At 41.6% G+C, this 16338-nt stretch overlaps 1 protein-coding gene across 2 annotated transcripts in view; it reads left to right on the forward strand.

Annotated features, from left to right (window-relative positions):
* SEMA3D (semaphorin 3D) overlaps positions 1-16338 on the forward strand; it is a 153874-nt gene that overhangs the window by 96571 nt on the left and 40965 nt on the right. For both annotated transcript variants that reach the window (XM_072858402.1, XM_072858393.1), the window contains exon 9: positions 15962-16076. In XM_072858402.1, the coding sequence (XP_072714503.1) occupies positions 15962-16076 (115 nt within the window). The remainder of the gene's footprint in view (positions 1-15961; positions 16077-16338) is intronic.

Here is a 16338-nt window from a genome sequence, read left to right on the forward strand (position 1 = left end):
AATGTCTTTTTTTTTTTTTTCTTTCCTTTTTTTTTTTAATTTCTCCATGATAATGATTAAAACCACTTTGAAAATGTCATCCCTAGAAAAACTTTGGCCCTCATTTGCCTGTTGAGCATCTTTGCAGCAGTGGGTCTTTCAGCAGCCAGCTGCTCTTGGACTTCCAAATTTGATATTTGAATATTATGTGCCATTTGCAGGTTTTCAAATTATGTAGAAAAGCAGATGCTCATCAAGATGATTTCATTTTAAGGGCTGATGTGTTGGAGACAGGCCAGTTCCATATAGTATCTGCTTCTAACTGTGATGGATTAAGAGATATAACATCAGGCTTTGTCAAGTCTTTTGGTCCAACTTTCCTTATTGGCAAGAGTACAGGCATGAGTATAGGAAGTTTTGTATATTTTTGTCCCTCATGGGTGTGTTTCAACAATATAATTGGTGTTTTTTTGAGGGGGAAAATCATGATTTGCAGATGAAGCAAAAACATGTAAATTGTGCTTATATATAAAGAGGTGTAACTGAATTTTACTGAGCCTCAGGGAAAATGAAAAAGAAATTGCAGTGTCAAGATAGAGCTTTAAAAACTGGATTATGGAAATACAGCTGCACAACCTCTGAAGCATTCTGGAAATCATCCTAGTTGCCAGAGAGACTCATTGCAGAAAACATTGTCAGTAACCCACTGGCTTGGAAGTGGGAAGCCTGCAGAGTTAATTGGAATGGAGTTCCTGTGTTTAATCCAAAGTCCTTGACTTCAGAGTGGTCTGATTCAGATGTTCAAATATCTCTGAGTAGCAAATGATGACTTTGTGATTTTGGAAATTTTCTAATGTGATAAAATTAGCTTCCTTGTTTTTTTCCTATCAGTACATTTAATATGCAAATGTACCACATTTTGCTGTTCAGTCTTTGCTGTTGTTGATTGAGTACATTGTTGTAAATGTAGATGTTTCAGGATGCTAAATTCTAAAGGAATCTGCAAGATGTTGAGCTACCTTTTTTTTTGGTCTCATGCTTTTCCAGCTCTGAACCTGTGGTTGTGAATACTGAGGTCACACTGTCCCACACTAGACTTGAGGCACTTGGGTATATCCAAGCTAGGAAAGTAATTATCAGGCATTCACTTCAATCAATAAAGGCAGATGACTATTTTTTAGAGGAAGACTCCTTCTATCTTCAAACCAAATCACTCTTTGAAGGACATGTTTTCCACTGACTATAAAGAGAGCTTTGCCCTACTGGGTCCCTGGAATGTGAAAATCAAAGCGTTCTTATTTAAATAAGAATGTGAAATTCTGAATAGCAAATTCAAGTCTATTTGTTCAGAAAGAAACCAGCCTATCCCTGTCCTGCATCTCACACTGCTTCACTTTCGAAATATTCTCAATGCATTCAAACCATATAAATTCTGGTCTCCTATTTGACATTAATTGCATGATCCATCTAGTCACTTGACATGCCTGTAGCTTCATGTTCAAGAATGCTACATTTTGTAACCTGAAGGTTTTGTTGGTTTTCTTATCTGTCTTTTTATATCCTTTTAATATATTTATATCATATAATTTATATTAAGTATATATGAAAGTTCAGATGAGAGATAGGTAAAGGCAAGTCAAATACTCCGGAATAAACTGCAAAAAGATTATACTCAAAATTTAAGGTAGATTTTCCTGAGAATTCCTTAACATTTTTGATTAGTTCAGCCTTCACCCTTTGCTCACTTCAAATTTCCATTGAAGTTGGAGTGAACAGCCTAATGATGGATATAGTAGAGTACATCTACTTTGTGGCAGCCTTTGAACAGTTTGGGGGAATATTCTTAATACTAGCAAACCTGTTGGAGGTAATCTTAACAGAATTGCTGAATGGCCTTGCGGTAAAATGGTGCTTTATCACTTATAAGCTTAATTTTATTATTTCATTTGTCCCAAACCACATTCAAACTTGCTGTTGTTATCTCCCTGTCTTTACCTGAGCCTGTTAATTTCTGGCTTTTGTTTTTTTCATGGTATGCTTGGTGACAGTCCAGAATTTTTCTTTGCTGTATAGTTAGGTTTTCCAGTTTGGATCCCATCCAAAGATAATTCAGTAGAAACCTCTGGGTGTGATGTTTAAATCCAAAATAAAAACATTTTCCGTAGTCAACCAAAGAATTATGCATGCTTAATGTGAGTACATTGCCATTCTGAATGAAATAACAAATCTGCTTGAGGAGCAGGAACTCAAAGCTAAACCATTGTTTCTCACTCATAGTTCAGACAGAGGCCATTTCCACAGTAGATGTGGCCTACGCTCTTGTAGTTTTTGCTATGGTTTTCAGTTGTGATAAAGACCCTCTTTCCTATTGCCTTAATGCCTAGAAATATGTGAATGCCCAGAGTGGCATCCTTACCCATAGGTCTCATGTCAGCTTTCCAATGACATGGGGTGTGTGGTCAGGGGACTGGGTCATCTTGCCATATATTCAGCTACTTGAGCTTCATTCTGGTTTCATGCCAAAGGCTTCCCTGGTTCAGTCCTGCTGAGCATTTACTGATTTCAGCCAAGGAAGCCAAAAGCAGGCTCGACACTAGCCACGGCACTCCTGCATGCCGCGGACTATAGAAATGTGTGTCCCTCCTGCCTAATCCTGCTGTCTTGATAGGCAAGGACATGGGTTGAGACAAATGTTTAGCTTTTCTGTTTGTTTTTGAGATCTATATTTTACCCTGGTTGTGCAATCAACTTTGGATGTGCACAAAACCCGATGAATGATTTGATCCACAGCCTATAATCTTAGTCTGTAGAAGATAATACTTAACCTCTCCAATTCCTTTTGCAAGAAGCAGTGTGGTTTACACTAAGGGAATGAAGCCAGCCAGTACAGAGCAGTGACAGATTATGAGATCAGTAAATATACTGCAGTAATGATGAGGACCCTTTGGTCTTAGATGGCTCTGTCTCAGGATGGGGAAAATAAGCAGGCAGCCAGGACAAGCTGTGTCTTAGGTTCTGGACTGTGATGGACAATGATTTCAGAAAGGTGTTCAGAAACAACAAGTCCCAGGGACCAAAAAGCAGCTTGGGGTTTTGCACATCTGTACTCTAGACTATGAGTTTTCTGTTTCAAGCTGTGATGATATTGAGCTCTCAAGAAAGATGTGAAAAATGATTGTAGAAGGATTCTCTGAAAGCAGGTTTGCCTAGGGGAAGGCTTAATGTCCAAGCCACACAAATCTAGATGAACTTCTGATTATACTTTTGGAGGCGATGAAGGGTGTGCAGCCTGCACTGTGATGATCTGAGGAGCACTATAGAGATACCAGGCTGATGCATCACCCTGGGAATCAGGAGGGCTGAGTTTATTCCAGGCTTTCTTATTGAGGTGATGTGCAACTCTGCGCAGTTCCTATCAGGGGTCTGTGCATGTTTGCACCTTTAGTTCTGTTGTCTAATTACATGCAAATGCTACTGCAGTGGCAGAGCCCTTGCAAGGCACAGTCCGTAGGCTGGAGGATTGCATCATTCTGCCAGGCTAGACTTGATAAGGGACATCGCTGTGAGTAAGCATGTGGTACATGAGGCTGAGTCCCACTCAAATCCTCGTCTTTGGATCAACTTGTTCAAGTAGCAAAAGTATTATACACTAGCAATATCCACAGTGTCCAGAGGGGTTGGTGCCATCTTATATGAAGCAATATGCAATCCTACAATGAGAAGATTTCCCCACGAAAGGTTCTATAATCTCATAGAAACAGCAGAATTACTGAACAGAGACACCACTTTCACTGTCAGATGGGGACTGCAGACACAGAGGTGAATTGACTTTCCCAAGTTTACTCAAGGTATCCATAGCAGAGCAGTCAAAGACCTAAAATTGCATGTGCCTCCTTTCTCTTGTTTATATTGCAAGTGTATTTTTATTCTCTCTCAAGTCACACTTCATGTGTTGCTTGATGTTTTTGGATCTGACCCATAGCCTGCTGAAATCATGGGAAGAATCTTTCATCTGACATCAGTATAGTTTGGACAAGAAATTTTGAACCTGAATTCCTGAAGGATGAAATCTTACTTTCCTGTGTTAGGTCAGTACCTAACAAAACTGGGTAGGTCCAGAATATGCAAAGTAAAATGAAATAATTAAAAAAGAACTATGAATTTGAAGACAGAAGTCCAAAGAAGATTGTTGGCTGTTTCTCCATTTATAAAGTCTGGTAGAAGGGTTTTTTTCCGTAATGTAAGGCTTTGTCGCTGGGCCTGCCATTTGTTTCTGGTGGCTTTGTAATGTAGCTAGGCTTCACACAAGAGAAGGGCTCCATGGCCTTTTGCAGTTTCAGCGTTTTTCCCCCTCTGTTCTCCAGCATTTCCTTTTACTCAGACCAGGAATTCACTTTGGATGGTCCCTCTGCACATCTTGCCACTGGCTCCAATTAATAACCTGCTTCTAGAAATTCCACTCATTGTCTTTTTTTTTTTTTTTTTTAATTTAAGAGGCTGTTCAGGATAATTACTGGCTTTAAAGTTTTATGAATCACAGTGTTTGACATCTTTGATGTTGATTGATTTTCAGAAAACTGCACTTTTTGTTCTAATGTTCAATTTGTCACTGGTACTTACAAACAAATAAGAGATTTAAACCCCCAAAGATGCAGATGTTCTTTAGCTTTGTTGCCATCTGTTTTCCTGCCTACTGGATTCCAAGACTAACATTTATGCATTTTAATGAAGCTACATTTATGTAATATGTAAGATACCATAGAATAGAAAATAGATACAATGGAAAATCTTTAATACAAGTTGTTTTTTAAATCACTTGTTAATAGAGCAATATTTTTGCTGATAGTTCTTATTTTCATGATAAACTTATCTTTAACTAGAGGATTTGAAAAACCTCTTGTTTTGCTCAGTTACATAAAAATTGCAGATCAGAAAACTGAGACTTCCATGGAAGTCTCTCAAGAAAGGTGTATGATATGACCTTAATTTACTTCACAAATTTTACATTGTGGCATTTAAACAGCATTCTTCCTGGATGTCAGAAAGCTATACACTTACCTGTGCTCGTTGAAGTTGTACGTCAGATGCTTGAATTCTTAATGTACTTTGGTAGAAACCTGATTTATCACTCCAACAAATTATTTTTTAGAACATGCTTGTTGAAAAGGGTTGAAATTTTAGGATTTCTGTAGAATAAAAATCTGTCTGATTAATTAAAATCATATTGGATTACTTCCCCATTTATCTAGATAATTTCTGTATTTAAATCTTTGTGACTTTTTTGGTAATATTTCCTTAGCAGGTGACAGATTGAACTGCCCATCTTCTAGTTGTCAATTATCTAAATCTCTAAATCAGACAAACACAAGTAACCAAGATTTTACAGGCACTTCTTTCTGTTTAAAAGAAGGTATTTCAGGCAGAAGTGTTGGTATCTGTTACAGCCTGTGAGATTACAAAGTGGTAAATGCTAATTAAACCTTTATTTATATTCCAAAAGGAATATGCAGTCCTAAGTGCCTTCATCTCTACTATAACAAAGTTTACTATAAACACTGCTAATCCAGTGTGCTTAGAAGTGATATTTTGGGAGATAAGATTTCAGACACTTGTGGCTCCTCGTCTGTTTCAAGTAGATTAGCCATATTTTTGGAATGAAAGGCTTGCTCATGCTGCTTTCGCCTTCTCTCAACACTTAAATTTATCTCGTCTTCTTGTCTCATATCCCTGAAATATTTAGCATTCTTTGTCTTCAGTACCAGTATCTCTTGTCCAAAATCATTTCAGTGCATCCAGTCCAGCACACACTTCCAACAGGGCTGACGGAAATCCTTGCTTGGTGTAAATCAGTCCAGCAGTGTCGTGGTTTAGCCCCAGTCGGCAACCAAGCACCACAGAGACACTCGCTCACCCTCCCTCATGGTGGGATGGGGGAGAGAATCTGAAGAGCCAAAGTAAGAAAACTCATGGGTTGAGAGAAGGACAGTTTAATAATTGAAAAATTAAAAAAAAAATAATAATGAAAGCGAGAGAAAGAGAGGAACAAAACCCAGGAAAGAAAACAAGTGATGCAACCACTCATCCCCTGCCAACTGATGCCCAGCCCGTCTGCGAGCAGCGGTCAGTGCCCCCTGGCCAACTCCCCCCTGTTTCTATACTGAGCATGATACCATATGGTATGGAATAGCCCTTTGGCCAGTTGGGGTCAGCTGTCCTGGCTGTGCCCCCTCCCAGCTTCTTGTGCACCTCCTTGCTGGCAGAGTATGGGAAGCTGAAAAGTCCTTGACTTAGTATAAGCACTGCTTAGCAACAACTAAAACATCAGTGAGTTATCGACATTATTCTCATATTAAATCCAAAACACAGCACTATACCAGCTACTAGGAAGAAAATTAACTCTATCCCAGCCGAACTCAGGACAGTATCCAACCCTTATTCTATACCATCTATGTCATGCCCAGGTCCTATCCTTTCCAATACTTTCCAATTAATCACCACCGCTTTTCCTGTCTTTTGATATATACACACAGATATCATTCCCTTGGTCTACGGGCCATCCCTCTAAAATGTCCGTTGAGTTCATTTAGTCCATGACTTTGGGCTCCATCTGTCATAAAAGTCTTTCAGGGCCAGAGAGATGGTGTGTGGTGTTGGACTGTTGCAGCTGAAGCCAGTTCTGGTTCCATCACTGCTGCACTTTGCTCAGTTTCATCAAAGTTCATTCTTCATTAATCTGGGTGATTCTTACTGTAATACTGTTTGATATGGCATATAGCAACCATAAAAGGGATGACATACCATTTTGTATAGCAATTAACATCATACCATTCAGTTCATTGGCTATTCTCACCCAAAAGCAAATCCCCTTGAGGTACACATCAGATTTCCCCATCCTGCCGCATTACCCCCCAAGTGCACCCAGGTCCTTGAGCAAAAGCAATCCCACAGACGGGTTTGACTTTGCCCGAGGCAAGAGTAACCCAGCCTGTCTTCCCCAGCATATTTTTTATGTGCACTACAGGGACTTTATTCCCCTCCACAGTACGCAAAAGTTTTGATTGGGCAGGGCCAGCTTGAATGGCAGATCCCCCAATGTTGACTAACCAGGTGGCCTTTGCTAAATGTGTATCCCAATGTTTGAATGTCCCAGCACCCATTGCTCGCAGTGCAGTCTTTAACAGTCCATCGTATTGGTCAATTTTCCCAGAGGCTGGTGCATGATAGGGGATGTGATATACCCACTCAGTGCCATGCTCTTTGGCCCAGGTGTCTATGAGGTTGTTTTGTAAATGAGTCCCGTTGCCTGACTCAGTTCTTTCTGGGGTGCCATGTCGCCATAGGACTTGCTTTTCAAGGCCCAGGATAGTGTTCTGGGTGGTGGCCTGGGGCACGGGATATGTTTCCAGCCATCCGGTGGTTGCTTCCACCATTGTAAGCACATAGCGCTTGCCTTGGCGCGTTTGTGGGAGTGTGATGTGATCAATCTGCCAGGCCTCCCCATATTTATATTTCAGCTATCATCCTCCATACCACTTGGCTTGTTTGATTGCAACGCATGTTTCACATTCATGGATAACCTGTGCAATAATGTCCATGGTCAAGTCAGCCCCTCGCTCATGAGCCCATCTATACATTGCATCTCTTCCTTGGTGGCCTGAGGTGTCATGGGCCCTCTGAGCTATAAATAATTCACCCTTATGTTGCCAGTCCAGATCCACCCAAGGCACTTCAATCCTAGCAGCCTGATCCACCTGCTGGTTTTGATGTTCTTCAGTGGCCCAACTCTTGAGTACATGAGCATCTACATGATGTACTTTTATAACCAGCTTCTCTACTTAGGCAGCAATATCTTGCCACAATGCGACAACCCAGATGGGTTTGCCTCCGTGCTGCTGGTTGCTCTGCTTCCATTGCTGCAACCACCCCCACAAGGCATTTGCCACCATCGATGAGTTAGTATAGAGATAAAGCACTGGTCACATTTCTCAGTCATCAATATCTGAAGCCAGCTGGATGGCCTTCACCTCTGCAAACCGACTTGATTCACCTTCTCTTTCAGCAGTTTCTACAACTTGTCATATAGGACTCCATACAGCAGCTTTCCATCTCCGATACTTTCCTACAATATGACAGGACCCATCAGTGAACAGGGCATATTGCTTCTCATTTTCTGATGGTTTCTTGCACAGTGGGGCCTCTTCAGCATGTGTCACCTCCTCCTCTGGCAATATTCCAAAATCTTTGTCTTCTGGCCAGTCCATAATTACTTCCAAGATTCCTGGGCAACTGGGGTTTCCTATTCGAGCCCGTTGTGTGATCACTGCAACCCACATACTCCACGTAGCATCAGTTGCATGATGTGTAGAGGGGACCCTCCCTTTGAACATCCAGCCCAGCACCGGCAGTCGGAGTGCCAGGAGGAGCTGTGCTTCAGTACCAACCACTTATGAAGCAGGTTGAACCCCTTCATATGCTGCCAATATCTCTTTTTCACCTGGAGTATAGAGGGCCTCGGGTACTCTGTATCACTGACTCCAAAACCCTAGGGGTCGACCTCGAGTCTCCCCTGGTGCTTTCTGCCAGAGGCTCCAGGTAGGGCCATTCTCCCTGGCTGCGGTGTAGAGCACATTTTTTATATCCTGCCCTGCCTGGACTGGCCCAAGGGCTACTGCATGAACTATCTCCTGTTTAATTTGTTCAAAGGCTTGTCGTTGCTCAGGGCCCCATTTGAAATCATTCTTCTTCTGGGTCACTTGATAGACAGGGCTTACAATCAGACTGTAATTTGGAATGTGCATTCTCCAAAAACCCAGAACACCTAAGAAAGCTTGTGTTTCCTTTTTACTAGTTGGTGGAGACACAGCTGTTATTTTGTTAATCACATCCATTGGGATCTGACGACGCCCATCTTGCCTTTTTATTCCTAAGAACTGGATCTCCTATGCAGGTCCCTTGACCTTACTGTGTTTTATGGCAAAACCAGCTTTCAGAAGGATTTGGGCTATTTTCTTCCCTTTCTCAAAAACTTCTGCTGTGTTTCCCCACATGATGATGCCATCAATATATTGCAGATGTTCTGGAGTTTCACCCTGTTCCAGTGCCATCTGGATCAGTCCATGGCAAATGGTAGGGCCATGTTTCCACTCCTGGGGCAGTCGATTCCAAGTGTACTGAACGCCCCTCCAAGTGAAAGCAGACTGTGGCCTGCACTCTAGTGCCAACGGGATTGAGAAAAACGCATTAGCGATATCAGTTGTAGCATACCATTTGGCGACTTTTGACTCCAGTTTGTATTGACGTTCTCGCATGTCCGGCATGGCAACGCTCAGTGGCGGCTCGACTTCATTCAGGCCACGATAGTCTACTGATAGTCTCCACTCTCCATTAGACTTTCGCACTGGCCATAGGGACTGTTAAAGGGTGAGCGAGTCTGACTGATCACTCCTTGGCTCTCCAGTTGACGAATCAGCTTATGGATGGGAATCGGGGAGTCTCGGTTGGTGCGATATTGCCACCGGTGCATCGTTGTGGTAGTGATTGGCAGCTGTTGTTCTTCGACCCTCAGCAGCCCCACAACAGAAGGGTCCTCCGAGAGACTGGGCAAGGTGGACAGCTGTTTAATTTCCTCCATCTCCAAGGCAGCTATACCAAAAGCCCACCAGTACCCTCTCCTGAGGTTGTCTGTGCCAAGGATGCACGGAGCCTCTGGGCCACTCACAATGGGGTGCTTTTGCCACTCATTCCCGGTTAGGCTCACTTTGGCCTCCAATACAGTCAGCTGTTGGGATCCCCCTGTCACTCCAGAAATACAGATGGGTTCTGCCCCTTTATAGCTTGATGGCATTGGGGTACACTGTGCACTGGTGTCTGCTAGAGCCTTATACTCTTGTGGGTCTGACGTGCCAGGCCATCGAATCCACACAGTCCAGTAAACCTGGTTGTCCCCTTCCTCCACCCGGCTGGAGGCAGGGCCCCTCTAGTCCTGGTCATAGTATTCATTGCCCACTTCTTGTAAATATGAGTCAGGAGTTTCTTCATTAAAATCAGGAGTAAGATCAGCCCTTTTACTCTGTCTGGGGAACTGCCCACTGGAAGCTGGAGCAGCAATTTTGCTGGAAGAACCCTGCTGTGTGATTGTTTTTCCTTGCAACTCATGTACCCGTGCTGCTAGGGTCGAGGTAGATTTTCCATCCCATTTCCTCATATCCTCTCTGTGGTCACACAGGTAAAACCACAGGGTAGCCTGTGGTTTATATCCACCATATCTTCTCTCTTGATGGACACTGATTCCTAATAGATGAGATACTGGTTTGTACAGATGGGGAGCAGGACATATCCTCTTTGAGTTGCTGGAACTCCCAGGACAGTTTCTCGGCTAGCATGTCCGGCTGTTTCTCCACAGCTGAGATGCAGGCCCATAGGGAGGAAGAGAGACTTTCTTAATCTTGTTGGAGTTGGCCAGCCAATTCATCCACCGTTGGTTCCTCTCCATCTTTCCAGGTCATTACTGCCAGTGAGTACGTATGTGATAATGGTGTGCTCTGTACAAACTTCTGCCACATGGGTTGTGTGCACTTGACTTCATCGGGCTCTTTGGATAACTGCTCGTTGTCCAGGTCACCATAAATCACCTCCAGCACGGCTAATTCCCTCAGGTACTGGATACCTCTCTCCATGGTGGTCCATTTGCCTGGGCGATATATAACATCTTCCTTGAAGGGATATCTTTCCTTCATAGCTGACAGAAGTCACCTCCAGAGGCTGAGGGCTTGTTCCCCTTTTCCAACTGCTTTGTCAATGCCCCCTTCCCTAGAAAGGGGAGCAACTGATTCTGGCAAGGGTTGGTTCTCTGGTTCAGCTGCGGTGCCTGTTGGGGGGTTTGGAATATCTGCAGTTCCTGCCACTGGGGTTGGAGTACCTGCAGTGCCTGTCGCTGGGGTTGGAGTAGCCACAGTATCTGTTATGGGAGTTGGAGTAGCCGCAGTGCCTGTCATTTTATTGTCAGATCCAGAGACCTTCTCTTCCCCTTGAGGGTACTGAACAGCGTTGAACAGGGCTTGGTAGGCATGGGCCAGGCCCCAGCATGTTGCAGTGATTTGTGACTCTCTGGAGTTGCCAGGGTGACAGCATACTTTTTCCAAATACTTTACTAGTTTTTTAGGATTCTGCACTTGTTCAGGGGTGAAGTTCCAAAACACTGGATGTGCCCACCATCCTAGGCATTTGCTCATACTATCCCACACACCCTGCCACTCATAACTGTCCAGCCTTGGGGCAGATCTCTGGATGATATTCTTAAATTGCTTATTAACATTAGACAAAACCGAAATAATGTTCCCAAGAAATACCAATGGAAGTATCTTAAATACACAAGGATGTTCAAGATACTGAAAAGTTATGGTAGCGAAGGAGGAAACATCATAGAAGAAGGTAGTGAAGGTGCCATTCTGTATTTCCTCCATAAAAAACCTCTTAGAGGAAGAGACATAATTGCTAATTGTCTCCATGAGGTGGTACCTGAAGTACAGGAATGGCTTCAGTACACAACTCAGATACCACATTAAGCTCAAGGCCAGTGTTTTAATAACAAATGTCCCAGGCAAAACATCACTAATCACGGCAGAGCACAGCAAACTGCAAAAACCAACACAAATCTTTAACATGTACAGCAAAAAAAGAGCATGGTGCAGAACAGATCGATTAATATCAAGAACAGAAGAACCAATATTGTGACCTGCAATTGTTAAGAGATCTAAATTCCTTAATACGCTCTGGTTGATCTGTTATAATCTCAAACCCTTCATGCCCCACATTGGGCACCAAAAAGGACTGATGTGGTTTAACCCCAGCCAGCAACCAAGCACCACACAGCTGCTCACTCACCCTCCCCCCCGGTGGGATGGGGGAGAGAATCTGAAGAGTAAAAGTGAGAAAACTCATGGGTTGAGATAAGGACAGTTTAATAATTGAAAAATAACAACAACAACAACAACAACAATAATAATAAAAATTGTAATGAAAAGCAAAACAACGAGAGAGAAAGAGAGGAACAAAACTCAGGAAAAAAAGACAAGTGATGCAACCGCTCACCACCTGCCAACCGATGCCCAGCCAGTCCCCAAGCAGCGATCACTGCCCCCCAGCCAACTCCCCCCAGTTTATATACTCAGCATGATGTGATATGTTATGGAATATCCCTTTGGCCAGTTGGGGTCACCTGTCCTGGCTGTGCCCCCTACCAGCTTCTTCTGTACCTGGCAGAGCGTGGGAAGCTGAAAAGGCCTTGACTTAGCATAAACACTGCTTAGCAACAACTAAAACATGGGTGTGTTATCACATTATTCTCATGCTAAATCCAAAACACAGCACTATACCAGCTACTAGGAAGAAAATTAACTCTATCCCAGCTGAAACCAGAACAAGCAGTTTCCTGAGGATTTTGTAACTTTGTGTTAAATCCTTATTTCTTTTCACCTATGCACTGACTGGTCTCTGATTTGGTCATTTTCTCTCTTCTATCCATTTCTTCTTATCCACTGACTACCCAGCCTGCACACCTTATTATATTAATGTCATGCTCTGCATCCAGCTCACTGCATTGGAGCATGTTAGTGATTCATTACAAACCGATATTATTACATAATCTTTTCCACAGAAGAGACTGTCTTCTTTCTGTACCAACCCAGTCTTAAAAAGATTTTGGGCCAATATATCCTTTGACCAACCTCTCAGAGGCCAATAATCATGAACTGTGATGGTCCAAGGAATCTGCAACAGAGTAGGCAGATATGAGGCAAAACTAGTTAGTTCATGCCAACATGGTCTGAAGGAAAGGAGAATAATCGCATGTTCTCCTGCACCTGACGCCTCAAGACATGTCAAAGACTGACCTAATATGCACCAAAAAAAATAGTGTTAGGAAGAAAGGGGTGCACTTTCTTCACAAAATGGAGATTTCCAGAGCTTAATAAGACAACTACTACTTGAGATCCCAGGAGCAAAGATATGCCTATACTATTAATAGTTTTTGAACCTCCTTGGCCGGAGCTGAGCTAATTCTACCTGTAGATAAAATTGCCACGGCCTTTGTCAATTCCTGCACTTTCTCAGTCAGTGAATCCTGGGCACATACTAGGAAAGCAAAGGCACCGCATTATTCAGAAATGACATAAAGAGTTGAAGAGTATTATAGGGCTGCTAATAAAAAAAAAAGAACAACAAAAAACCACAAACAAAGCCACCCTCCTACTAAAATGTACATTTTGTTTCATTCACCCATGGCAGTAGGAAGAAGCATGCTGGAGGGTAAGTCAGCATATTAGATGTGCAGCTGTCTAAATCAGTGAAAGGTCTTTTCAGTCTCTCCATTTCTGCACCATAAATTTTTCAGTCTCTGGGTTCAAAAGGCCTTGGTAGATGATGGAGTGCTAGCTGGTCATTGAATTCCCCTTGCTCCTTTATAAACTGTACAGTGTTATTGGCAGCTTTTGGATATGTAAGGCACACCTAGTGAATGTCTGTTCTAATGTCTCTTAAATTCAAGTAGCATGGTTAACATTGTGTCCTGTCTTGAGAGTGAGGAAATATGGATACATCTTAAATCCAGTGGAATCTTATACTTCAAAGCACATAGCACTTGCTAAGTCTGCTTCCTTTGAACACAGTGTTTGGTTCACACTACTCTTTAGGAACTCAGTGGAACTACTGATATATTTAAAATAAGCATTTGCGAAAATGCTCCGTTGGATCATGCTTAAGGGTGGTAAAACACAAGTACGTACTTTCCCATCTCTTGCAGAAGCTCAATGCCTGTGATGACAGGAGCAGGAGCTAGACAAGGTGATTTTTCCATTCCAGCCCCATCACATCTTGCTTTCTCCCTGCTTTCTGATCCTAGCCAGGCAGTTAGAGACATCTCAGAGTCCTGTGATGCTGCACCAAATCCACCAGAAATCAAAGTGGAAGCCCTGCAAAGTGAGAATTGCTTAGCTAATTCAAATTGCCAGAGGAAGGAAAAGCTTAATGCTTCTTGCTTTTTAAGATTCTTTGTTGCATCTTTGTAATTGTTTGGGTTTAATTACACCACAAAGTTTATCTGCTGTGCCTTTGAACAGAACACACACATGGCAGAGCTTCTTTTTCCTATTGGCTTCAGGCTGCTAATTTTGACACCTTTGTCATAAATCTGTTGGCTAGATGCAAAGCTTCAGGCTTGGCAGGACCTCAGGAAATCAAGAGAGGAGGTAGCAATTCTTGTAAGAACAGGAGTTCCAAAGGCAATAGATTAACAGGAATCATTTCCAACTGAGCTAACCTATTTAGCAATAGCAAGTACATGAAAAGGGAAAACAGTTAGAGTGCAGTTACTCTAATGGTTAGAGAAGTGTTGCTCCTTGTGAAGTGAGTTTCAGCACCTAAAACCATCTTTCTGAATGACTGTAATATTTATCATACAGCCCTGAAGGGCCAAATATAATCCATGGAAATACCACATAATTCCCACTACCCAGTGTTTCCTACTAGCTGGTTCTATACCTTTAGAGGTGCAAAGGTAATTAAAAAAAAAAAAAAGAAAAAGGAAAAAAAGTGATTTCTCCTAATGAATCCAGAGGGGATGAAATATTTGTGACCAAATTTGTGGAGCTTAAATTTACAGCACAGTTCTCCTAGGCTTCAGAGTTTGTAAATGAAAAAAATCAGGCACCTTCATGGGGTAATTCAGAACCTATAGCTGGGAGACTACTGTTGGTAATAACATTTCTCTTAAGTGTTTGAATTCTTCATTCCTGCTGGAATATCATTGCCCTTACAGTTTTCAATATGAAAAAAATTGGGCCTAAATAGCCTTGTGGAACCTAAATAGATCTGTTATTTGGGGCCAAAGGGGACAGATAAACGTAATTCATTAGATTTTTCATATACTCAATGGAAGGAGGTAAGCTCCTAAGCAAGCTCCTAGTTCCAGCTTCTTAAAATTTAAAACTTTCTTTAAGATCCACTCTCCCCACACACCTTTTTTTTCTTTCCTGACAATCTTTTATTCTTGTTTTTGTCACATTTCTTCTCATAATCATCAGTGTTTTGAAACACTTCTGTCATAGTTTTTAATTTCCTTCAAAGGAACATTTTGGAAAATCCCCAAATGTTTTAGGAATATCTTAATTTCTTAAATGTAGTTAGATGGAATTAGTGTATCCTGTCTACCTTCCATCTACCCTTCTTTCCACCTACATAACTAAAGCATGTAGGATCATAGAATCCAAGCGTGTAGAAGGACACCTACCCTTCAGAAGGATTATTCAAATTTCAAGTGACCCTTTATAGCTTTTTTTCTTTCTCCAATGACTAAAGGAAATTTGAGCAAGTATGGTCATAACTTGGAAACCCATAGTAAAATAAATTTAAAACCAATCCCACTTGTGGAGGACAGACTGATATTTCCATAACAATGATTATTAAAATGATATGACTAATTTTTCCTGGAATGTATATCTCTCTGCACTATGTACACAAAACAAACAGTGCAGTATTTACATCGCCAGAACTGCTGATGAATATATTTTTCCTTTTTTGAGAAATCTATCCAAAATGTTATGTATTATTACTGGGTTTGTAAAGAATTCTTGAAGAAGAACTGATTGTAAAAATTAGCATCACAGGGAACAAGAAATCATAGGATATAGTCATATGTTTCACAGCATTCCAGCTGTAAAGCTAGTAAGATTTGGGTATAATTCAGAAATTTTAGTGCTCACTCTGAGCTGAGAAGTGACTATTTGAGATACTTATAAAAAGGCTGTCCTGCACTTTTTCTTGAAAAAAAAAAGAAAAAAAAATAGACTTTTTGTTTGTCATAGTTGGTGATAAGATCAAACTGGAATCAGACTGAAGAAGTACAGTCAATACCGTGCTACCATCAAATATCATATATTAAAACTCTTATTTGTTTAATATTTAAATCATTTTACTTTATTTTTATTAGAATGATATGGGAGGTCAACGGAGCCTAATAAACAAGTGGACGACTTTTCTGAAAGCCAGGCTTGTGTGCTCGATACCTGGTCCTGAAGGAGCAGACACACATTTTGATGAGCTGCGTAAGCTGAGTTATCTTTAATGGTTTATTTTGACATCAGTTTTGCTTGGGTTTTTTTTCTTGTTTGTAGAAGCACTATGTCTTGTTCTGATTTAGTTAATTTTCCAAACAGTGCTGGCAATATCTCTGTCTTTTATCAGCAGTCCCTGATTATAAGTGGAATTAGTCTGGTCAGAAATATGTTTTTTTTCACTTTCACTCCAAAAGCTGGAAAGTGAAAAGCTGATTCTGTGTAAAAAACAGACTATCTGCAAGTGGACAAA

The sequence above is a fragment of the Ciconia boyciana genome, chromosome 1 (assembly GCF_034638445.1).
Source record: "Ciconia boyciana chromosome 1, ASM3463844v1, whole genome shotgun sequence".
In the NCBI taxonomy this organism is placed as follows: domain Eukaryota; kingdom Metazoa; phylum Chordata; class Aves; order Ciconiiformes; family Ciconiidae; genus Ciconia; species Ciconia boyciana.